General features: G+C 55.5%; 1 protein-coding gene across 12 annotated transcripts in view; it reads right to left on the reverse strand.

Moving 5' to 3' along the window:
- Positions 1-23,550, reverse strand: part of Phldb1 (pleckstrin homology like domain family B member 1) — a 47,654-nt gene that overhangs the window by 10,683 nt on the left and 13,421 nt on the right. For 4 of the 12 annotated variants that reach the window (XM_040730147.1, XM_040730146.1, XM_040730149.1 and 1 more), the window contains 18 exons: positions 20,906-21,031; positions 18,017-19,365; positions 14,270-14,551; positions 13,750-13,890; positions 13,526-13,663; positions 11,116-11,244; positions 10,605-10,760; positions 7,014-7,124; positions 6,795-6,884; positions 6,132-6,275; positions 5,036-5,140; positions 4,521-4,691; positions 3,962-4,102; positions 2,567-2,707; positions 2,335-2,437; positions 1,845-1,889; positions 925-1,219; positions 715-838 (listed from right to left, as the gene is read on the reverse strand). In XM_040730147.1, coding sequence (XP_040586081.1) covers positions 715-838; positions 925-1,219; positions 1,845-1,889; positions 2,335-2,437; positions 2,567-2,707; positions 3,962-4,102; positions 4,521-4,691; positions 5,036-5,140; positions 6,132-6,275; positions 6,795-6,884; positions 7,014-7,124; positions 10,605-10,760; positions 11,116-11,244; positions 13,526-13,663; positions 13,750-13,890; positions 14,270-14,551; positions 18,017-19,365; positions 20,906-21,031 — 3,791 coding nt within the window. Of the gene's footprint in view, positions 1-714; positions 839-924; positions 1,220-1,844; positions 1,890-2,334; positions 2,438-2,566; positions 2,708-3,961; positions 4,103-4,520; positions 4,692-5,035; positions 5,141-6,131; positions 6,276-6,794; positions 6,885-7,013; positions 7,125-10,604; positions 10,761-11,115; positions 11,245-13,525; positions 13,664-13,749; positions 13,891-14,269; positions 14,552-18,016; positions 19,366-20,261; positions 20,390-20,905; positions 21,032-23,550 lie in introns of those variants that run through there. The other 8 variants (XM_040730155.1, XM_040730154.1, XM_040730145.1 and 5 more) reach the window with 7 other exon arrangements.

Raw genomic sequence — 23,550 nt, forward strand, 5'->3', positions numbered from 1 at the left:
AAATAAAAATTATAAAAACAATTCGACATGTAACATTCATTGTTGAATTTCAAAAACTCCATGGGCAAAAAGTTAATGGAGATTAATTAAGGTCACAATTGAATTTTGTCTGTCTTAATCAGTAGAGACCCCTGTACTAGTTTTTGTTATAGCTCAAAACTTAGCATAATCTCCAACTTTCCCTCCAAGAGAGCTTTATAAATCTGCCTTAATTTGATATAACTAACACTGAGACACCCTTTCTAGGTGGTCCTCCATCCATATGGTCAATTCCCCCTCTTTTTTAAGCCTCTGCGATCCCTCTGTTCCACTTACTGGTTGGTTCTCAAGAGACGAGAGGGGGTTTGTTGTAGCTTGCTTGGTTTTTGTTTTTGAGACAGATTCCCCAGCCAACACCACTACCCTTAGATACCTGACTTTCTTTTTCTTTTGGTCCTGTACCTCAACCCCACTTTCTTCTTTTCCTAACTATCCCCAAGGAGAATGTCCCCCTACCTAGGTTCCCACAAGGTCCACAGGATGGGGCACAAGGCTGAGACTCCCCTTAGGGAACCCATGGTTAGACACAGTGAGAATGCTCGTGTTCTGCAGGGTGGGGACACTGTAGCTTGCCCACACCTGAGAAAGGCGAACTCTCATTGTGTAGCTAATGTGTGTGGAAGGGCTTGGGGTACAGTGCAGGCATCGGCAGGCGCAAGGCAGCTCCGTGCTCACCACCTGCTGCCTCCTGGCTCCAGCCAGCCTCACCCTGGACTCCATGAGCCGGCTCTTCTCCGCATGAGCTTCCTTTAGCATCTTCTCCATCTCCTCGATCTTGCCCATGTCCAGACCACTGGCACTGGGGAGGGAGGGAAGGGGGAGAGAGCTTGTCACGCAAGCCTAAGGGCGCCTGGCACAGCAGAGGGCTGGAAGGAGAGGAGGCACCTGGACATGTTGTCAGGGGAACATGCTGAGTTGCCCCCTGTAGAGATGCTGGTCTCCATGCTGTCTGAGCTCTCCAGGCTCAGGGTGTCATACGCGTGTTCACCCTCCTCGCCACGCTCCCTGCCGGCGGGCAGGTGGTGCAGGATGGAATGGTGCATGAGTGCGGGGAAGCCGGACGGGCCTGCTGCAAAGGGTGCTGCACCATGCAAGGCATCCCATTGGCATTGGGCCTCTGCGGCTGCTTTTTGCTTCAACTCAGCCAGTCGCCGCCGCTGCTCCTCGATCACCTGGTGTCCTGCAGGAGGGGACAGAGGGATTCAGAGCGGGCTCCTCACTCAACCACGGGAGGGAACACTGGGACAGCACAGACAGAGAGAGGAGGCAAGCAGGAAGAGGCTGACGCAGAGCAGCACCTGCCCCACAGCTGCCGCATCTCCAGGCCAGCGGCCTGTAGTTGTGTAGGCCATATCTGCAGCCTGACTTTGGGCCGCTTGTTACATTCTGAGCATGCATAGGGCACCACGACTATCCTCGGTGGTGCCCAGGCGGCATGCTAGCCAGCTGTCCGAGCTCTCTACTGAGGCCTGCGCAGATGAGCAGGACCCATGTACACACCATGTCTGCCGGGGAAGGAGGAGGGGAGCTGGCGGGAACCGCCCCCACCGCCCCAGACAGTGCAGGCCCCTAGCAAAGCAGAAGCTCGAGTACAGCCAGAGCAGGAGGGAAGGCAAGGAGGCTGGAGAGCAGCTGAGGGCAACAGGGAGGTAAGGGGAGCCAGCCAGGCACCCTAGGCAAGCGAGGCCCTGAGGAGGGGTGCGGGCGGCGGTACGCCGGCTGGCAGCAGAGCCTGGGCAGGCCACACCACGCATGCTACACGGGCTGCATGGCCAAAGCGATGCCCTCGGCAACCAATGCTCTACCTGCTGGGTCGTCGGGTGGGAGGGGCTCGGCAGGAAGTAACTCGACTGGTGTGGGGGGGCCCAGGGCAGAGGGTGCAGGAGAGAGACAGAGGGGATAAGAGGAGAGAGAGGCACAGGCATGGACTTTCAAACAGCTGAGACACACACAGCCACAGGACTCCTGTCTGAAGAGCCAGTGTCTCAGGGTACCATTTCTGGAGGTCATCACCATCACGCCCACCCCACTGCTTCTAATGTCTGCCTTACGTGGGCAACACGAACTTCCCTTTATTGGCCGGGCCCTCTAAGTTGTCACAAGCCCTCAGACCCTTTGCTCCCTGTCCTGGGGTCGTCTGAAAACTCCCAGAAGATCTTTATGATCTGATTCTTTTCTGCTCCTGCCCAGATCCCAGTGACAGGAAACACCTGTGAGTGGGCTGGGCACGCCTGAGGTGACAAGAGGATCTGCCGGGAATGGAGGCAGGGGCAGGCTGGCATCACAGCCACTTACCCTTCTGCTGTAGGGCCAGCTGGCGCTTGGTCTCAATGTCCTGCAGCGTGGCTGCCAGGTTGCGAGGAAGGCTGCTGGTGCCGTTCTGGGCTAGCAGGGCAGTCTGCAGGAATGTAGGAGTGCTAGTAGTGGGCTCAGCAGACCCCACCCCTCCCCTAACGTCTGCGTGGACAGCCTTAGCCTCTGCCCAGCACGGCTGTCTCCATCCCCAACGCCACACATGTCCTCAGACCTTTGGTGATGGACTACGACCCAGGGTAGCCACGCTGAGCTGTGACGAGGATGATGAAGAGCCCGAGGAGGAAGGGAGAGGGCCACTACGGGTCCGGGGCAGAGGGCTGGTGGCCTCACCATCCATCTTGGAGCGGTAAACCTAGAAGGGAAAGATACTGCCCAGTGAACACCCAGCTTCCCCACTGGCTACCACTTCATGGCACCTAGGTCAGCTGTGATCCAAGGCACTACCCTGGCACAGCGCCTCTGAGGCCTTCTGGCTCCATCGGACAAGGTTGAGCCTCCTGGGCCAGCCCAGGCCTGGATCTGAGGAAGGACCTATAAACTGACCCATGGGAGAAGTTAGTGTCAGCTGGACACAGATGTGGAGGAGACGGGAGTGGAGCCCATTAACAGGCTGTGCGGCCTTGAGTCACACACCTCTCTGCCCTGCATCTGGGCTTTTCCATCTGTAAAGGAAAGGGCAGAGCTGGGCTGAGTAACGGCCTAACACCATCGCGGTGCGCGGTGCCGATGTGCGGCAAATCTGGTCTTTGGAGTCAGGAGTGCTGAGTCTCCACACTGCTTCCCAGCTGAGTGGCTCCGGGGGGATCACCGTATTTTCCCCCACGCCTCAGCCTGTGATCTGTACAATGAACGCTAACCCCATCTACTTCAAAGGCCTGTGGTGAAGATTCAATGCATCAAAAGGTGTCAAAGTCTCCAGCCAGCTGGGCACCCAATAGAGGTACGCCATATGTTACATGAATCAAATCCTCCGGAAGGGACCCCAGGATGTTAGCTGAGGTCACAGCCTCAGAGGTACAGCTCCCTCGAGGAGGAATGAGTGAAGGCGGAATTACAGGCACAGGGGCGCATCAGTGGGGCAAAATCCGGTGGCAGACTAGACAAGCACCCATGCCTCCCACCGTCAGCACACTGCCTGGGACACAGAAGGGACGGTGGTCACACAGGTAACTTTCTACAGTTGTCACTTTGGATGACCTGTATACCTCTTTTCTGCCTCCCAGTGCCACCCCTGAGAGGACCAGGAGAACAAAACGCCAGCAGCTTCCCTGGGTCACGCAAGTACCACCTGCAGCAGACCCAAGGGCATGTCAAGGCCCCAGTCTGAGTGAAAAGCTCTGGAGAAAACTCCCTTCCAATGGCCAGTCAATCCCAATCCCCTTGGACTAGGGTGCCGAACCCCCCCCACCCCCAGCTTCCCAAAGTGTTGGAATGGCAAGATGGCTGTCCAGGAAAAGACCCTCGCTGCCTCTGCAGGCTTCCAGGCCCCTCCTTGCCCTGCTAGGTAACTCCTTGACCCCTGGTATACTCTGTGCCTGAAGGATTGGCAGCAGGTGCTCAGAACAGACAGGAACAGGACCTGGTGAAGACAGGCAGTGAAGGTTACCTGCAGCTGACGGGAGGCTTTGGCAGGCAGAGGCGGGGGAGAGGAGCGAGGGGAGGCTGCGGCGAGGCCAGTCCCCAGCCCGGCCATCAGCTCCTGGTACCACTGCTCTAAGTCTACAGCAGGGAGCAGCAGCTTCTCCATCTGGAGGGGCAGGGGGAAGGCAAGGATGGAGAGGAGGGGCCAAGACAGGAGCGGGGGAGATGGAGATAAGAGGAAGAAGAAAAAGAAGGAGAGAAGGTAAAGGGAAGCCATGTCATGGAAACGGGAGGGAGGGAGGGAGGGAGAGAGGGAGGGAGAGAGGGGAGCAGAGGAGAAGGAAGAGAAAAACAGTGAGATGCCAGTTGCACTGATTGTGCTAACAGCAAAGAGAGACAGTCAGGCACAAGTTCCAGCACATGGACTCGTGCTATGTCAGCAGCCGAACAGCCAGCACCTGCGGGCATCAGGCATAGCCCATGACCCTCCGCTGGCTTAAAACAGAGTCCAGTGAGCAGGGGCAACACACACACAGGCAACACCAGCCGTGGAATGGGGTGGCGAGGACACACGGACCACCAACCTCAGATGAAGGCCTGATGGAAGCGAAGGAAGAACAGGGCAGCCTGGGAGGGAGACAGGTGATGGGAACCAGGTCCCGGGAGGCAGAAGCCCAGGAAGGCAGGCCTGGCGAAGGGGTCGGGGGCACGGGTGAGGGGCCCCACATCACTTTAAGCTGCTCAAGCGTCACGTACTTGAGAGGTGGCAGCCACAGGAGGGAATACAATAGGTTAATGGGAGTAGAACCCAGGACGTGGCCCTGACCACTGGGGAGGGGAAGGTGGAAGCACAGACCAAGCCTGGGAGAGGGCCCTGGGAGATCACTCCTGGCGAAGTCTCTCCCTGGAGATCAGGAGACAGGGTTTGTCCTCCCAGGCCATGAGGTCTTGAGGAGAGCTCCCAAGTTCCCATGGAAGAAACGGAACCACGTTCAACCCTCAATGCCAAGCTGAAGACCCTGTTTACCCCTGGCCCCCACCCAGGCTGAGAGGCAATGGAGGCCCTTGGGCACAGGTGGGCACACTCTGTGGGTGATACCTCGTTGCCAGGCAGGGACTGGGGAAGCCTGCTGGGGCAGGCAGCAGAAGCATAGGGGTCCAAGCGAAAGCACAGCCGGAGAACCTCAGCCAGGCTCACATACTCCTAGGATGCCCAGGGTGGGGGACAGAGAAGAGGTCAACAGGTTCAATTGAGTATTCACAGCCCACACTCCATGCCAGGCTGGAGTCATCGCTTCACATCCACGCAGAATCCAGAGTGGAATAGGCACTCGGAAAGTGGGCTTGAAAGGGCAGGCGGAACTAACTGTGGAAGGCTCCACTCCACCTCTACTTTGGAAACAGGCATAGCATTTAGTCACTTCCCCAAGCGAAACCAACATAGCCATCCGTGGGCTGGCCCTGGGCTGGAGCAGGTGAGGACACCCAGAGAAGGCCTTCTGAAAGCCCGGTGAAAGGCAGGACCCAGCTCCTAGAGCCCCATCCGCCTCTATCACAGTGGGCATCCCCATTGGGCACACGCATGCAGCACTAAGTGGTTGTCATGGCACTGTCCAGAAAGGGAACACGTCCCCAAGGGTCGCTCATCAGAACAGGGGACTGGAGATACCACTAGGGCCTGAGCAAGACAAGCTCTGGGAATCAGACCTGGCATTAGCAGAGAGCAACTGTCCCAGGAGGAAAATGGGCTGGGTAAGTACTTGGAGAGACGTCAGCCCATTTCACTGGGAGCTGGAGGACACCTGTCCTTATACCCTGAGATTACCTGGGTGCTGATTTCACTAAAGCACAGGATTCTCAGGCTGTCTACCCAGGGGTGCCCCATCTAGCCCCAGAGCCAGACTGTCCTCTGGGGTCAAAGAAACGGAAGATGCGCTGGAGAATTCAGTGTGTTGTGAAAAACTGAGAATGGCATGCTGACTACATGCAAATGAAAACACAGACGAATGCTGTCATTTTGTATGGGCTGCCCAGGCATTCCACAAACGACACGATGGCACACTCACACAAACTCTCAAACTGCCAGCCAGAGGACACGCCACACGCCCTTCTGCCCTCCCCGGGAGCAGCTGGGGCAGGAGTGTGGTGAGCGGGCAGACGGGCAGAGGGCAGAGCAGGCAGTCAGCTGCGGTTACCTCTTGTGCTTTGGGACAGAGCTGAGTGGAAGCAGGAGGGGTTAAGGGAACAGAGGAGGCCCCAGCCTGAGAAGACCTTGGGGACAGGCCCAGAGCCTTGGTCTCCAGCCCCATCAATGAGGACTCGGAGATGAGTAGCTGAGCCTACAAGAGGACACAGGGCGGGAGGAGACTCACCCTAGCGCTCAGCTCAACCCCGCTCCCTGCCCCGGACCTAAGCTATGTGGGCAACGAGACAGAGAAGAAGAGGAAAGAAAAGTCAGGAAACAGTCATTTCCTGATTGGATTTCACACACCGGATGTGAAGATTTGGGATAGAACCATTCGACTCAAGGCCCACTTCCAAGGTGAAAGCCTGGCTTCAGACAGAAGCCCAGGACATCCAGGGTAAGGATTCCTACATCCCTATGCTACTCTTCAAGGGAGGTCCACACGTCCTGAACGGTTCCAAATTCTAAGCTCTCCATCACGCTTCCTAGGGCCCCGAGCCTCTCACATACACTCAGCCACCCAAGTGTGAGGTGCCAGAGGTCAGTCCCCAGGGCCATCTTCTTCAAATCTCCCCTGAAGCACCCGTACTCAACCGCCCAGGATGAAGATGGTACACATTGGAGTCTCTCAGATCCCCCGAGCCTAACACTGGGGCTAACCTAGTCATGTTACCTCTTTGAGGGTCGAGGTGGTCTTTGGAAAAGGCCTGCCGCCGGTGAGCGAGTGGTATCTCCTTTCAAGCACCGTCAGTTTCTCCTTCTCCTGGAGGCCAGAACAGCGGATTCAGAGCCATGGGAGCAAAAGAGGGGACCCACACCCACTCCTGCGCCAGCAACCCCCCCCCATCTCCCCTCACCCATCGTCTCTCTTTCAGGGCCTAAGGCCAGTTACCTTTTGTAGTAGCTGCAGGGCAGCATTCTTGTCCCGGGCCAGACGCTCAGACTCCTGCACTGCTTGGGCCCGGATCTGGCCAGCCTGACTGTCCAGTACAGCCAGGCGCTCCTGAGGAAACCACAGGATGCAATCAGGCCCTGGAGGGACACAACTCAACCCAAAGCCTGGCTGATTCTCCTGTCCAAAGACCCAGGACTCTGCGAAGGCAACCATCACACGCTCCTGCTTGCCTTCAACTCAACCCAGAAGAATTCTGGCTAGAGCTCCCTCCCTCCCTCCCCGACCCAGGGACCCTTGTGTCATCGGGCATGCTAGCCAGAAACCAATCCTCTAGTTTCCATGCCCTAGCCCGGAAGCCAATCGCTCCCAAAGCCTGGTGACACCGAGCAGCTAGCCCTCTGCCCCCCACCCCAAGCCATCACTGGAATCCAGGCTCTCCCCTTCCGGCCGGGCTTTGCCATATCTCTCACAATCTTCAGATCCACCCTGCATTTCTGCACATCTTTCTAAAACAGCCTTGGAACCTTGTTGGCTTATCTGAATTCCCTCACCGTCCTAAAAGGAATACCATATTTCTTGAGTATTTGCTTGATTCATCTTGGTTTTTCAGTCTTGCTATATAATCCAAACTGGTTTTAAATTCAATAAATAGTCTAGGTTTGCTTTAACACACTGTGTAGTTCAGACTGACCTTAAATTGACTTTGGAGTCTAGGCAAGCCTTGAACTCATGGCAACCCTCTTGCCTCAGCCTCCTGAGAACTGAGCCAACATGCCCCACCTTTTCCTTTGATTCTGAGATGAGATCTTCTCCTCCTTGGGCTGGACTTGAACTCCTGAGCTCAAGCACACTTTGTACCTCAGTCACCAGAGAAACTGGGACATATACTTAGAACTCAAGCGTGAACAACACTGGCTCTTCAGTAACTTTTTAAAAACTCAACGAGCCGAGGAGGGAGCTGGGCTGGAGAGACGGCCCAGTGGTTAAAGAGCACTGGCTGCTCTTCCAGACGACTTGGGTTCAATTCCCAGCATCCACACGACAGCTTACAACTGCCTGTGACTGTAGTCCCAGGTGAGCGAACACACACAGCACACAGGCACACAGGAAGGCAGAATATTCAGGTAAGATAAACATAAAAATAAAACAAGTGCAAGGCCAGGTCACCCATCTTCTCCGGTCCTTCAGCTGGTTCTTCACTACCCACAGGACAGAACACAAACGCCTTACCTAGCAACTAAGGGCTCTCAGAACAGACACCTTCCTGCTCGTCCCTCCGCAAACCCTGGCTCCACCATCTGCACTCTAAGCTGTGTCACTGTAGACTTAGTCTTCATCTGTCACCCGCTGGGTCCAGGAGGGCCATCCCGGTCTTTCCCACTACCCCAAGGCTCCTCCTCGAAGGCGAGAGGCTGCCAAAGCCTTCCTTGCTCCCGACTATGCATCTGCATTAGTCTACTGTGATCTGTGACCGGCTCCACCGCCACCTTCGCCCTCTCTGTAAGATTAGGGGCAGACCAGTTTCATTTCTGTCCCTTACGATGCTGGTGCCTTTATCCCCATTTTAGAGTTGAGAACACGGATATGTTTAGGAGTTAGAATGTCTTGGGTAGTTAGTGGTAGACTTAGGACTAGAACCAGACCTGTAGGATTCCAAAGCCAGTTTTCTCAGCCACTCTGAACCATAGTGGACTGATGCATAGCACTGCAGGGAAGACAGAGCCCGAGGGGACTCTGCAGATACAAGGGCAAAGCTCACAGCGTGTACAGGAAAGAATGTCATAACACACGTGTGCTCACGGACCCACATGGGTGTATACACACACACACACACACACACACACACACACACACACACACACACTGGTGTTAAGGGCTGAGATGGTTCTCTCCAGAACTCCAAAGAACAGGGCCAGCTAGGACCAGCTGACTGATCTATAAGCCTCCGGCTGCATTTCCGCCAAGTGAAGAGGGAAACAGTTAAGAAGTGCCAACCCAGATCACATGCAGCACAGCAGAGATGCCTTGGGCCCTGAAGAATAGCGGGCTTAGGTTTCCACTCTTGACTCTGAAACTTACACACTGGAAGGCTCTGTGCAAACCGCAGCTTCTGAGTCTTACTTCCTCATCTATAAAATGAGGCCAAGTGCCCACCTTATGAGACACCCTAAGAACAGCAGGAGAAAACACAAGGGGGAAGGTTCTAGCAGGGCGTCTGCCACATGAGCTTGGGAAACATTAATTTTCTTCTTTTCCTATATCTCTTATCAGGACAATAGGTACATTTAAAAATATACTTATGGGGGCTGGAGAGATGGCTCAGAGGTTAAGAGCACTGACTGCTCTTCCAGAAGTCATGAATTCAATTCCCAGCAACCACATGGTGGCTCACAACCATCTGTAGTGAGATCTGGCGCCCTCTTCTGGTGTGCAGACATACATGGGGGCAGGGTGTTGTGTTTGTAATAAATAAATCTTTAAAAAAAAATACTTATGTGTGCCTGAGTGTATGTCTGTGTACCGTGTATGTACGGGAGCTGGGGAATGTCAGAAAAAGTGTTGCATCCCCTGGAACTGGGGTTAGAGGTGGCAGGAGGCAAATGCGGGTCCTCTGGAAAAGCAGCCAGTGCTCTCAAATACCGAGCAATCTCTCCAGTCCCCTTAGTAGGCACATTTTAAAGGCAGAACAGTTTGGGGAGGGGACCAAGGGATCCGGGCCTATGACATCCAGTGGTTCCCCTCCTACCACCAAACCTGAGCTGGCTGACAAGCCCCCATCTTACCACATCTGAACCCCACTCCCTAGACTCACTATCCTCCCCTTTCATACTCAGTCTAGGCAGGAAAGTGCACAGGATCACTGTAGGCCTTTGGCATGGGTATCATAGACTTGGATCACCTAGGCCATCCTCCCTGACCCTCTCTGATTCTTCTGAACATGTCCCATCCTTCTGCCACTGTCTATGATTGGTGTGGCCAAGACCAGTATAGGACCATGGCTTTCGTAAGTCAGAGTTGACCAGGGACAATGGTCCATCTTCTCACTTTGCATTTGGTCATGCCTGAGCTGGACATTGTTCCTACTGTCAAGCAGATAGGCTCGTATCCTGCTCTGAGGTCTCCGTGTGCATCCCAGCACTTCCAACAGCTGCCGGATGGAGGTATAGCTGGATGGCGGAATATGTCCTCAGCATACAGAAGGCCCTGGGCTCAATGGGAAACACTGTAAGATGACATTCAAGGATAGTAGCCAGGCACCTCAGCCAGGCTCCTCCTCCAGCTCCATCTCTCTTTTCCTGGCCAAGCCATTGCCGGCTCCCCAGGTGAGCCAATCCCACTTTCCCTTCAGAAATTGTGGAGAGCTACGGTGGACTACTACTAGTTATACTAGCTGAGCCCTGTTCACCATCATACTCTATTCTGCCTTTGCATACTAATTTCACACCAGCCCTACAGTACTTATTTTTACTGATAATCACTAGGAAATGGAGACACAAAAAGGTGTCTTTTGCGCCGTTAACTTTCACAAAGTTACAGACGGACTCAAGCCCTGGTCACCAGGGCTGTGCCGAAGCGAACAGTGCACACCTTCCTCTTGGTCACGCTGCGCAGTAGCTCAGCCTTGCTTCGTAGCAGCCCCTGGCCGGCCAGCTCCCGCTCCTCCTCCACGCGACTCTCCCGCTCCAGCTGCTGGAACTCCAGGTCCTCAAAGAGCTTTGTCTCAGTCTCCAGAGCGTCTGCCTCCTTCAACGACAGTGACATCCGGGGTTGGGTGAGGGGTGCTCTCAAAGCCACTCTGGGCCAGGAAGGCCAGGCCACAGAGCCATGAGTTACGGGGGCTGGACCCGGGGAAACTGGGGAAGGAACCGGCCCCACCGCCCAACTCCCTCTGCTCGGTTGGCTGAGCCCTTTTCGTGGACATCGCGGTCTGGAGCGCTGATTCCCACCCAGCCTTGCCGGTCCCCTTCCAAGCCACTGCACCGACCCTGGTGTCTGGCAGGTACTGCCGGGGCCAGGTGGTCCCGTCCCACCGCTCTCGTGTCTTCGGTCTGGGTGGTGGCCCACGGGGGCCGGGGGAGAGGGGGCTGGTGGAACTGACCCTTCTCAGCTGTTCCTGTAACTGTTCCCGCACTGACTCGGGGCAGTTATCGAGCTGCGTCTGGAGCTCGGCGTAGAGCGCCTGGCGGGCCTCCAGGTGCCTCCGTCCCGCGGCCAGCTCCGCCCTCTCCTGGTCGGCGGGAGGGGAGGGAGGCGGGGCACAGGGGAGAGAGAACACACACTCCTCAACTCCGGCCCGGCGCGGGGGGCAGGGGCGGGCGCAGGGGGACACCGGGAGTGGGGGGGGGCAAGCACCGAGACAGAAGAGCGCGAGCAGGAGAGGAAGGAGGGCACGTGGGAGGGGCGAGAGGCAAGGAGCAGAGGTGTAAGACGGGACTCAGACCGGACGGTGCAACAAAAGGCAGAGGTGTGGGGGCAGGGTGGAAATGTTAGTCCCTTTAGGAATGTTTAGGTAGGTCCTAAGACAGGACCGTCTGTTTCCTCTCCAAACCAAAGTCAAAGCTGATGCATCATGGCAAGAACTGAGCCTCGAGCTCTCCCACTGTCCCGAGACCAAAATTTAACCCTGGGAAAATGTGAGTGATAGGAAGGGTTAAATCCAGGAGTTGAGAGTAAACGAAGAGCTGAAGATATTAGAGCTACAGCGGTGCAGCAAGGGGACCCCAGCCCAACCCCCCACGGCCTCCCGCCCCTCCTGCCCAGCGTGGAGGTGGAGTGCCAGCAAAGCAGGCTGAACTTCAGTAGGGATGAGGGTTGCAATTAGTTCGGCCCGTTGCCATGGTAATAGGAGCCCCAGGAGTGGATACAGGGAGGAGGTGGATGGCTCTGTCTGGGGCGAGATGACACCTCTGAGGGCGGAAAGGGGGACTAGGGGAGGAGTTGGTGAGTCACCCCTCCCAAGGACAGGCAGAGGAGAAACTGTGATTACTGATTCCAAAGCCAGAGTGGGGCCATGGGCTGGAAGCCCGGAGGGAAAGTCAAGAGAACCTTCTCACCACCATCACCATCACCACCTCAAACACCTGGACCAGAGGGAAGCTGAAGTCCAGGCCTCTGAGCAATCTCAGTTGAGTGAGGCTAGCCAGGTTGCTGGTGGGATGCCTTACCCTAAGGAACATATCCCATGCTGCACCTGCCCAGCTCACCTACCCAGAGGGAAGGCCTTGCTCAAGCCAGGTGAGGTCCAGACACAATGCCTGTGTTCTCAGTGGCCTCCAGGAATAAAGGGAGGGAAGGGACCATCCGAATTCAGCAACAGTGAGTAGCCACTCAGTGGGCAGAGAGGCCCTGTCCAAGCCTTCCAAGACTAGGCAGGAGGGACAAACAGCTCACCTCCAACCCCCACCCTTCAGCATTCTGGAGGTGCTGTCTGGGCAGAGCCCCTCTCTGGCCATGCACGCCTTCCCCCAACACACCCACATCCTTGTACCCCTCCTGCCAGTGATCCACTGAGCAAAAGTTAGCTGTGCCTTCCTGCCAGTTCCTTTCTGATCATGGGGTCCCACACCAAGAAAAGAAGGAGGCAACAAGGGAGGGGAGAGGCCAGGGGCACAAAGGCACCCACGGAGTTAGTAAAGCTGGCACGACTCAGCCCTGCCTGGGTGGCCTGGCAGTTAGGGGCATGCGGAGAGCCCAGGACAGTGATTAGAGAGGGCGTTAGTGCAGGCTGGTCGGCAAGCATAGGGTTAATTTGGCACAGAATCTGGGAGTGTGGTTTTGGGGGCCAGAGTCAAAGCTCCATTAAAAAAAAGGAGGGGGGCAATGAATTTTCTAAGATTCTCAAAATTGAGAAAAAGAGAAAGACAACTCTCAAAAGTAATCCTGAAGGAAAATTAAAACTTCTTGGAAAAATACTGTCAAATCCAGAAAGAGATGAGCCCTCTCCACGTCAGAGCCTTTGGCACGCTGTTGGGCATCTTGGACATGGCTGGCACAACCCCTGTGGGCCGGAGAAGCCCCTGAAGACTGGCAGGAAATCTGAAAGGGGCAGGGGCAGGAGCTGGGACCATCTGGGATGGGAGATTCCAGGTCCTGAAGACAGGAAACAGAGGCCTGTGGGCCATCTCCCAAAGACCACATCCTGAGCACCTGAGGCATGCTTGAGGGAGGGCTTCTCCTCATGGGGGGTCCCATCAGCACCAGTCCTTCAGGCTGTGCTCACTGCCCAAGAGAGGGCTCTGGCACTTCCCAGAAGGCCCATGCAGGCTCCAGAATGGCAGGCACCCAGGCAACCAGAGGTAGCACAGAGATCCAGATGAATGAGACCCCAAACACCAGCCCAGCCCCTGGCAGTACCATCCAAGCTTGTACCTTCCACAGAGAACAAGGTCCCCATCCCTGGAGGGTTACAGAGACCATGCGGTGTGCAGGATGGATGTCGAGGGATGTACCACCCTAGGGAAGGCATTTCTCCTTCTCTTCTGGGCCACTGGTAGTCAAGTGTGTGTTACCTTGTCCCTCTCCTTCTGGATGCCTGTCTCCAAGGCCACCAACTTCTCCTGTAGCTGGTCCACTGCTCTTTGTTCTTTCTGCAGCAATGTCCGCTCTGCCTCCCTCTCGCCCTGCAGCAGGGCCCTCTCCATTTCAGCCTAGACAGAGACACCAGGGTCCTCATCAAGGCAGGGAACTCAGGGTGGGGCCCCACTCCAGGGTGCACGCCTCCCAGGCGGCTCACCTCTCGGGCTGCCTCCTGCAGCTGCTGCTCCAGCTCCTTTACACGGACCTTCAGCCGCTCTACACGCCCCAGCGCCTGAGCCCGCTCCTCTTCCACGGCCAGCACCTCTCCCTGCAGCTTTGTGCTAGGAGGATCTTCATGCTGGAGGGAAGGAGAGCGCCCATGGAGGCAGTCTAGAACCTTCCAGGATCAAACTAAGAGGGCTGATCACACATTCCTCAAACTGCTTAAAAGGGTAACTAGACTAAAACAGGAGACTATTTTCCTCCCAGCCAGTGAGCCCAGCTACAGGGAAAAGATTTACCAGAGTGCCAGAGTTGGGTGGGGCCCCAAAGAAAAACAGGTCATAAAGCACATTTATAGCTTGGGAAAGTCACGGTCACCTCCCTTTTCCTCCTTGCTTCCACAGCTCTTCACCTCTAGTCTCATCCAAACCTTGATACTTTTTCACTACCCCTCTCCTCACTGGGTCCTAGCACTCACCCATCAGCCCCGGGCCCCGCCCCTAGCTCCGCCCTACCTCCTGCTGGGTGCTCTCCGTGCTGCTGCACTCTTCTTTGAGATTTTCTTCATCTGAGCGCTCCATGCTCTCCCACAGGCGCTGGGAGGCACCTCCAGACTCCTCAGCGCTCCTTCCAGAGACCACTGTGGCTCCTGTCAAGCCTCTTGCGGGCCTCCTGCCTGCTAATGCCAGCGCTGCAGTGGCTTCTCCAATACTGGGCAGCTCTCCAGCCTCAGGTCCCCCGTCTGCTCGGCTGTACTCAGCACACAGGTTCAGGATGGTCTCCAGGCGTTGGCGTTCCTGGGGACAATGGAGAGGGCAGAGCATGAGGAGCAGAAGTCTGAGGCCTAGTGAGACCTGAGCCAGGTGTGCTGAACACTAGGGATTCTGGGCCCAGCACAACATTAATCCCAGCACTCTGGAGGCAGAGTCAAGCAGATCTCTGTGAGTTTGAGGACAGCCTGGTCTACAGAGTGAGTTCCAGGACAGCCAGGGCTACACAGAGAGACCCTATCTTAGAAAACCCCTCCCCCTGAAATAATAATTAATTAAATTAAAAAACAATCTGTGGGAGGCGTTAAGGAAAGAGGGTCCTTCAAAAGTGGGTAAGAGAATAAGGCAGTATGCCAACTGTCCATGTGGCTGGCTCCTCCTGTCATCATCCTGTTTACTTTTCCTTTTTACTCTACCCTAGGATGAAGCTTCTTCAGAGTTACCCAAGGACACATCCAAACGCTCCTCACGGGAACCCGGGGTGAGCAGCCTAAAGACCATACTGAGACAGAGCCACCCGGGTGCGCATGCTGACACAGCACATGAATACAGAGGACAGGGCACCCTGATGCAATGGTTCTGCTACACACACACACACACACACACACAGAGACATACAGACACACACACACACACACACACACAGAGACATACAGACACACACACACAGGCACACACACAGACACACACAGACACACACACACACTCCATGTGCCCTGGGAGGTACACACACACACACACACAGACACACACAGGCACACACACAGACACACACACAGGCACACACACACAGACATACACACACACTCCATGTGCCCTGGGAGGTACACACACACACACACACACACACACACACACAGGCACACACACACAGGCACACACACAGGCACACACACACACACACTCCATGTGCCCTGGGAGGTACACACACACACACACACACACACACACTCCATGTGCCCTGGGAGGTACACACACACACACACACACACACACACACACACACTCCATGTGTCCTGGGAGGTACACCCGCATTAACAGGCAGCTACACATGAAGATACCAGCCCCGGCACGCACGCACACAGATAAACATAGCATACACATAGCTGGGTGGGCGCCTGCCGGAAAGCAGACCACAGGCGACAGGACCTGACAGTCCAGACACAGAGAGGAAAGGCAGACTGGACACTGCCTTTGGTCCCCGTCCCGCCTCAGCTCCAAGTCACTCAGGCAGCGGACCCTCTGCTCCTTACCAGCAACGTAAGCTAGCCAGGTGCGAGCAAGTACTCTGTGACCTGTCAATCAATTCTCACTCTAAATCCTGACGCAGAAATGGTCACCTCAGGTGTCTAGGAGGCGAGGGAACAAGGGAAGCCATGTTCCTGGTCTCTGTCCTACTCATCCACTGACATGTAACACCGCAGCCCTGACCTTCAAGCCCATATCTTGACAGGGTTTCTGGGGGCTCTGACATCAAATCTCTCTCACCACCTACATTTGGGCCTCAGCTTCCCATTGCACAACACTCACCCAGTTTCCTTCCTGCTGCTTGCCCAGTTCTGTGGCAAAAAACCCAGGAACCGAGCCTCAGCACCCAGGAGGTTGGGCCAATGCCTCACCCCCGCCCTAGGACCCAGATAAGCAACCTGGCTAAGGTAGGAGGGGCAGGGTGCGGGTGGGGCGGGCGGGCAGCCTCTGACTTAAAGTGGCAGGTGGGGCAGGTCGGGGCTGGTGGTGAGGTGTGTACCTGTGTGTGGGGTGGGGGTGGGGAGGTTGGGCCCCACACTGATGTGCCAGGCTCATCGTCCCTCAGGATGAAGATCCAGGGTAGCCACAGCACAAGAGTAATACAATGTCACACAGGAAGACTGTCCTGTCGCCCACAAGTACACTGCCCCACACTGTCACCCCAAAATGACCAGCCTTTTCCCAGATTCCTCAGACAAATGTCCTCCTCAAACCAATTACAGGGTACCCGTGTCCCCCCACATCCTGGGATTCTTCTCTCAAGAGAAAGAAGGGAGAATCCATGTTCTTGTCTGTGGGCTTTGGGCATGTACACAGCAGCCAATGCCCCTGGAGCTCCCTATGCTATTTGGGGGGAATCCCAGCCCCCTCCCAACTCAGATGCCATCTGTAGGACAGCTGCCCAGAACCACACCCAGACGAAACAGCACCACATTTATACTCGCAGACACATACAATCACACAACCACGGAGGCAGGTCAGGGGCTGCCCACCCTGTTTTCCCCTCTTCCTTAGTATCATAGTCTTAGAGGACCCACCTGGGCCAGAGTCAGTGGTTCACACCCAGTCGTAGAGGCCAAAGAGAAGCAAGAAACGGGGGTGGGGGGGTGGGGGGGTGGGGGGGGTTTCTTAAAGACCAAGCCTCAGGTAAAGGCGCTCAGCTGTGCAAGCCTGATGACCAAGGAAAGAATGTCTCCACAGAAGCTGTCCTGGCCTCCGCCCTCCATCAGCACACACATGCACACATACTGGTAATAGATACACGCTTTAAAATAGGAAGCCGCCAGTTCTGGTGGTGCAGGCAGCTAGGATTTGCTAAAGAAGGCAGAGACAAGGGGATCTGGAGATAAACACAGCCGGCAGTGATGACACAGGCCTTTTAATCCCAGCACTCCAGACACAGAGGCAGGTGGATCTCTGAGTTTGAGGCCAGCCTGGTCCACAGAGCAAGTTCCAGGACAGTCAGGGCTACACAGAGAAACCCTGTCTTGAAAAACAAAGAGGAGGCCCCACAACCACACACACGATCAGGCATAGTCAGGCACGCGTGTAACCTCAGCACTCAAAAGGCAGTAGAGAGAGCGTGAATCCCAGCCCAACCTGGACCACTTGGCAAGCTTGCAGTCACACAGGGTTATACAGAGAGACCCTGCCTCACAAAACCAAAAAAAGAAAAAAAGAGGGAATAGTGGGAAAGAAAATTCTGGGGACATGGCTCCGTGGCAGAGAGAGAGCTGCCCTAACATGACAAGGTCCCAGGTTCAATACTGGCACTATAAAAACAAAAAGCCAAATCAATATTCCTCTATGGGCCTCAGCCTTGAAACTTGTTTTTCTTTATTCAAGGCAGGGTTTCTTGGTGTATACCTGGCTGTCCTGGAACATGTAGACCAGGCTGGCCTCGAGCTCACAGAGTTCTGCCTGAAGAGCAACTGAGGAAGACACTAACCCCTAGCTTACACACAGACACACCCCTGCACATGTATGTGCACGCATGCACGCGCGCGAGCACACACACACACACACACACACACACAGGTGCAAAATGTGAAAAGGCTTTGAGGAGTCAAAGAAGGTTCCTCCTCACAGCACCAGGAACACAAGATACTGGTCACTTATCCCAATGGTTCATCCTGAAGAAGCCCAGGCCCTGTACATGGCCTCTCCTACTCTGCCAGCTGGCCTGCCCACACCCTGGCAGATGCACGGTCCTGGGCAGCGGCAGCCTCCCTGGCATCCGCTCACCAGCCTCTCCATCTCCTGTTCCCGGAGCCGCTCTTGGCGCTGTCTTCGGTGGTACTCCAAGAGATCATCCTCATTGTCACTGATCTCAGTGATGCTATTTTTCCTCTCCCTTGGGAGGGGCACCCGCAAATCCCCACTAGAAAGCTTCCTCTGAGCATGGGGACTCTGACGAGGTGAAGCCCCCGTAAGGGAACCCAGACTATAGGCTGGGCTCAGTCTGCCACTGAAGCTGCCTTTGCGAGGTGCCAGAGACTCCCCGAGCGTAGGCGAGGGACTCCGAGTCCTGCGGCCCCGTGCTCCCAGAGTCAGGGAGAAGTCCTCCGGCGAAGTCCCGTGGGCTGCCCAGCGCCGTGGCCGGGGGCTCTCAGCCACTTCCCTGCTTAGCTTGGTATCTGGGGTAGTCCGGGCTGGCAGCGGGGACAGAGCCCTTCGAGACAGAGATGGGCTCAAGGGAGGCAGTTCTCGCATACTGTCCAGGCCTCGTCTGCCCAAGCGAGGACTCTCAGGAGGCTGGAGGGTACGAGCTGCTGACCCATCTGAAAATGTTCGGCCCACCAGTTGTCGGGAGGGGCTGGTCGGTAACACCCGCTCCGTGCCTGGAGGCTCACGGAAAGGACTGGGAGGGCGGTCCTGGAGTGTGCCGATCTTGTTGCGGGGAGCAGGGACTGGAGACTGGAACTTGGGGCTGCCAGGAATACTGGTGGGTTGGCTTCGGGCACCAGAAGGTGGATATTCACTCAGGCTGATAGCCACCACAGGCAGCTGCCCACCCAGTCGGGGGCTCTCAGTGGTTCTGCGGGCTTCAGCCAAGACTGTGGCTGCGGGACTGTCAGTCAGAAGACCCCGGAGACCAGGGCTGGGAGGTCGCTCATGACCCCCCTTTCTGCCCAGCCGGGGACTCTCAGAGGAGCGGGTTACACCTGGACGAGACTGTGGGGGTTGCAGAGCCAAATGGTAGCTGGAGGAACGGGCAGGCACCAGCGGGGGTACAGAAGGTCCCGGCTCCTGCCCGCTGGGCGAGTGGCTGGCACAGCTCCCACTGCTGGCCGGCGAGGAAAGTGGAGAGAAGGCTGGAGAGGTGTTCTCGTAGCTAGAGCCCACAGACATGGCTCCGGGGCTGGTTGGAGGGGACAACAGGTAGCGCCCACCATTAGCCATTGGTGACAGTGGGGATGTGGCTGCAGGCTTCTTGCCAGCAGCTCCAGGCTCCTCCAGCACCAGTGAGTCCATGATTTCCTGCAGGTCCTTCTCAATAGAGCTCACCAGGGAACTGTGGCTGGCACAGGCTGGAGGTCCCCGGGTTGCAGGCTGGGCCGCGTGGTTCCCATTCACCAGGCTCTCTGATTCAGCTGAGGGGAAATACAAAGAGGCCTCAAGCTCTGGTCTTTTGGCTTTAGGGAGCTACACGCATGCACAAGCAAGAACGTACCACACAAACTCACCGTAGGGCAGTGGGCCAGAAGAGCTGAGTTCTGGCACCAGCCCACTCTGCCACTGACCTGTTCTGCAACCTTAACCAAACTCTTGTGCCCTGAGTTCCCCTCCTATAAAGGGAGATGCTAGGCAGGACCTTCTGGCTCTAACACTGAATGACTCAGGACAGAGTCAGCAACAATAACAGGTACTTATTCTCGGCCCAGGTGTTCCAGCTCACCCCAACAGTACAGTCCTCCTTGCCCTGGTTCCCCACCTTTCTGTGCCTCTCTTTTAGGAAGAGTAAGTGGGCACACTGCAAAAGAAGTGCAGAACTACTGTGGGGCTGGCCACAAGTTCCAGGGCTTCTTAGTCTAAGGGACACAAGAGCCTCTCACAAGAGTCAGAGGCCGGCAGTGAAAGCCATGACAATCCAACACAGAAGGATTGCTAATGGCTTGTTCCTGGAAGCCTGGCTGAGGAGCCTTGAGGTACAGCATAGTGTCTCCAATTATTCCATTAAACCACACCAGCAAGAGCTGGCTTTTGCCTGGCCCTAGCCCTTGTCAACCAACCAGGAGTTTAGAATCCTCAGAATCAGCACGCAAACAGCTAAGGGAGTGGCAATACCAGGCTTGGGGAGGGGTAAAGTGAGGCCCCAGGGGACTGAAAGACACAGTGCTGAATGAAGTAGGAGAGGGTTTGCAAAACTGACTCTGGGGTCAGAGGGGTCGCCATGTGTCCCCAGGGACCACTGGCCTTTCTTGAAGCCACCAGACTACGTAGGTCGATAGTAATCATCCCATCAAGTGCACTTGACACGCGTGCTCACCTGCCACAGCACCAGCATGGGTTCCTCAGTCCTACAGCCATCTGAACGCCATTGCAGAGCTTTGGGCGGCACACACCACTGTTAGCTTCCCCATCTGCACCCCACCCCCAGGCAGCTGGCTGAGGGGCCTGTGTTGATTCCTAGAACAATCACCAATTCTCCTCTGGGGATCAATAATTCACACACAAGATGCAGCTGCTCTCTGAGTCATCGGTCAGCATGGCATGGGCCTGAGGGTTGAGTAGTGCCTCAGGACAGGATCAGCAGCAGGTGGGACCCTGCGGCTACTAAGGGTTCATCATAATAGTCAGGTCCCCTTGAGTGACCCACTCTGGTGATAACACAAGAGGGCCAGGGTCCCAAACACTGACTGGCATCTTCCAAGGCAGTAAGGCTCCAGGCTAAGAAAACCTTGTATATGCCCTCAAGGAACATAACTTCCCAGCCTGATCCAAGTAGCAGTGCCTTGGGTCTTTTCCAGTGACCTTATGGCCTAGCATTCTCCACCAGTCCATGGCAGGTGGCAGCAAGCCCAGACCATTGGTATTGTCCTGCCCGGATACTCCAAGGGTGGTTGGAATGGATAAGGACACATGTCCAAGGGGTGCCACTTATCCAGTCCCCTGTCGCAGCTGAATGCTTACCAGAGCCAGGGTTGCAGGAGGGCCCTGGGGCCCGGCCCCCTGCTGGAATCATACTCTTCATCCACTTGGCTTCGGCTGGGTGGTTAAAGCGCAGGAAGGTGGACTGACCCAGACACAACATGCAGCCTGCAGAGAAATCAATCGCTTAGAAGCCACCCCAGCCACAACACTAGCACGCTGACCCTCAGCTCCCAAAAGCCAACCCCGCCTGTGCTCAGTGTCCATACGACGCACATCTGACCTGCCTCTCCCTGCAATGGAGCCCAGCGATGAGCTCCACATCAAAAGTCAGGGCAGGAAAGATCACTGGCAGACTATTTCCCAAAATCAGAGTCCTCCAGCTAGTTCTTCACTAGCTACAAAATCTTCAGGTGATGACACCCTACCTCCAAGTTAGTTCTGTTATAAAAATACAACACTTGATACTTACTACCTGATCTCCCAGGGTTAATAGGACTGCATACGTGAAAATTCTCCAGAAATAGGAAGAGTTCCTCAAGGGAAAGGAAGAGCGCCGGGGCTGGAAAGATGGCTAGTGTGTAAGAGCACTCGCCGTTCTTGCAGAAGACTGGCGTTCCCAGCATCTACACGGTGGCTCAAAACCATCCGTTACTCAGTTTCCAGGGCTGTGATGCCTTCTTCTGATGTCTGAGGGCACCAGGCATACATGTGGTACCCTTACACACAGGCAAACACAACACTACACATAAGTAAATCCAAAAGAGAAAAAAAATAAACAACCAACACCAATGTGTATCTGTGGTCCACAGGTAAACGCGTTTGTTTGAGAGGCAGCATCTCCCAGAGTCTGTTTGTCTGTCTGTGTCTCTGGTCTCTGTCTCGGTCTCTCTCTCTCTCTCACACACACACACACACATGCACACACACACACACAAGCACACACTAAGAGATATGGTGACAAGTGAAACACCACAGATCAGTCTGGTGCCCTAGTGGGGCCCAGAATTTACTCTAATTCCTTCCTTCCTATGGCATGACTTCAGGAGGGCTACCACCCTCTCTGAGCACCTAGAGAGAGAGAGAGAGAGCGCTCTTCTCTTTCTTGGACAAAGCATTCCCTGACTGTTTCTTGGTTTCCCATAGAATCTAGCCAGTTCTACGCCACTGGGCTCAGCTTGAGCCAAGCACATTCCCAGGCAAGAGACACAAGCCCAGTCCTGCCCAGGAAGAACGAGTGCATAGAAGGAGGTGGGTATGTGGGAGCCAGAAAATGTAGCCAGGGGCTCAGGAGTGTGCACAGCAGCAGGTGTGCCCGCAGGCGCCTAAGCCTGGCTGGCAGGGTTCCTCCTCCAGGCCATGCCAGGTGTTTCCAGGCTCCTGTAGAAGATGCTATACTGGAAGAAGCCAGAACCCCAGGGCTCTCCACTACTTAGCCTTCCAATCTGTCCACACTCCCAGTCCCAACCTCCTGGCTATCCAATCTGGTGCTACCCAGTGCCCCGTGTTTCATGCCAGTCTGGGCTAACACTGGCAGGGAAGTCTACATTCCAGGACGTTGAGGCAGTTTATCTCAGGGAAGGTTGCAAGGGCATGGGACATTCCCAGGCCAACTGAGTATTTTGACAGGACCCCTTATTGAGCTGAGATGACTGACCCTGAGACCCTGAACCCTGAGGGGCTAACAGTCTAAGAAGCCCACCCATAGCAGGAAACCATAGCAGACAAAGCCACCCACTGCTCTGGCACACCCACAGGCCCTCCCAGGCAGACGGCACCAACAGCTCTAAAGGCTGATGGGTGGTTGGGGGAATAGGGAAAGCCTTCACTGCCAAGCCACCAATCAGAGGAGCTAATCCCATAGTAATCATAACTGGGATAAATAACAGTCACCCAAGCCATCCACCTAATTACAACTACAGCTGTTTCAGAAAGAGCCAGTCGCTCCCTCCCTTTCCAGCCAAATATTTAACAGTCTAATTAATGATGAATTTTAAGGGTCTAGACAGATTCACTCAACTCTAGAGTGATGGGGGGCAGGGGGCTGTGGCTGACCACACCGTCTAAAATGGGCAGCAGGTCGGGAGGGGAGGTGAAGTCCATTCAGGTAAGACCAGAATCATCCAATTTGGCTTTGGGTAGCTAGAGACCCTCTACCCTGGCACCACAGCCTGGAGTCACTACCCTGCCCTTCCCCCCACAGGGGGTGTGGCCATGCTGCTCTGGGCTATAAATAGTGGTGCCAGGCACTGGCACTGTATTAATAGAGTGGGCAGAACAGAGAACAGAGCAGCTCTGGCCCAAATTAACTTACTATTTGTACTCAGGGGCCCCAGGCATTGCTCCAACTCTGGCACCTACTAACCTGGTCAGCCAGTCTATGTTAGGAAGCCCCCTCTCTGCTCACTCAGACCCCACATCTCCAGGATTAGCTCTCTCCAGAAGCCCAGGAAACCCTGGCCATCCAGCCAGAGTCGAAGTCCCTGCCTAGAAGGACTCAGGGTCCTGCTGTGTACAGGTGGGTGGCGGAGCTGCACATCTGGAGGGAAAACACTGGGCAAAGGAGAGGGTGGATCCTATTTGTGAGATGCAGAAGGGCAACACCCCACGCAGACTCACACACAGACACTAAGAAACCATACAGGCTCACGGCCATATGGGCAGACATGCTGCCCACTCGGAGCGAC

This window comes from Mesocricetus auratus, unplaced genomic scaffold, assembly GCF_017639785.1.
Source record: "Mesocricetus auratus isolate SY011 unplaced genomic scaffold, BCM_Maur_2.0 Super-Scaffold_100022, whole genome shotgun sequence".
Taxonomy (NCBI): domain Eukaryota; kingdom Metazoa; phylum Chordata; class Mammalia; order Rodentia; family Cricetidae; genus Mesocricetus; species Mesocricetus auratus.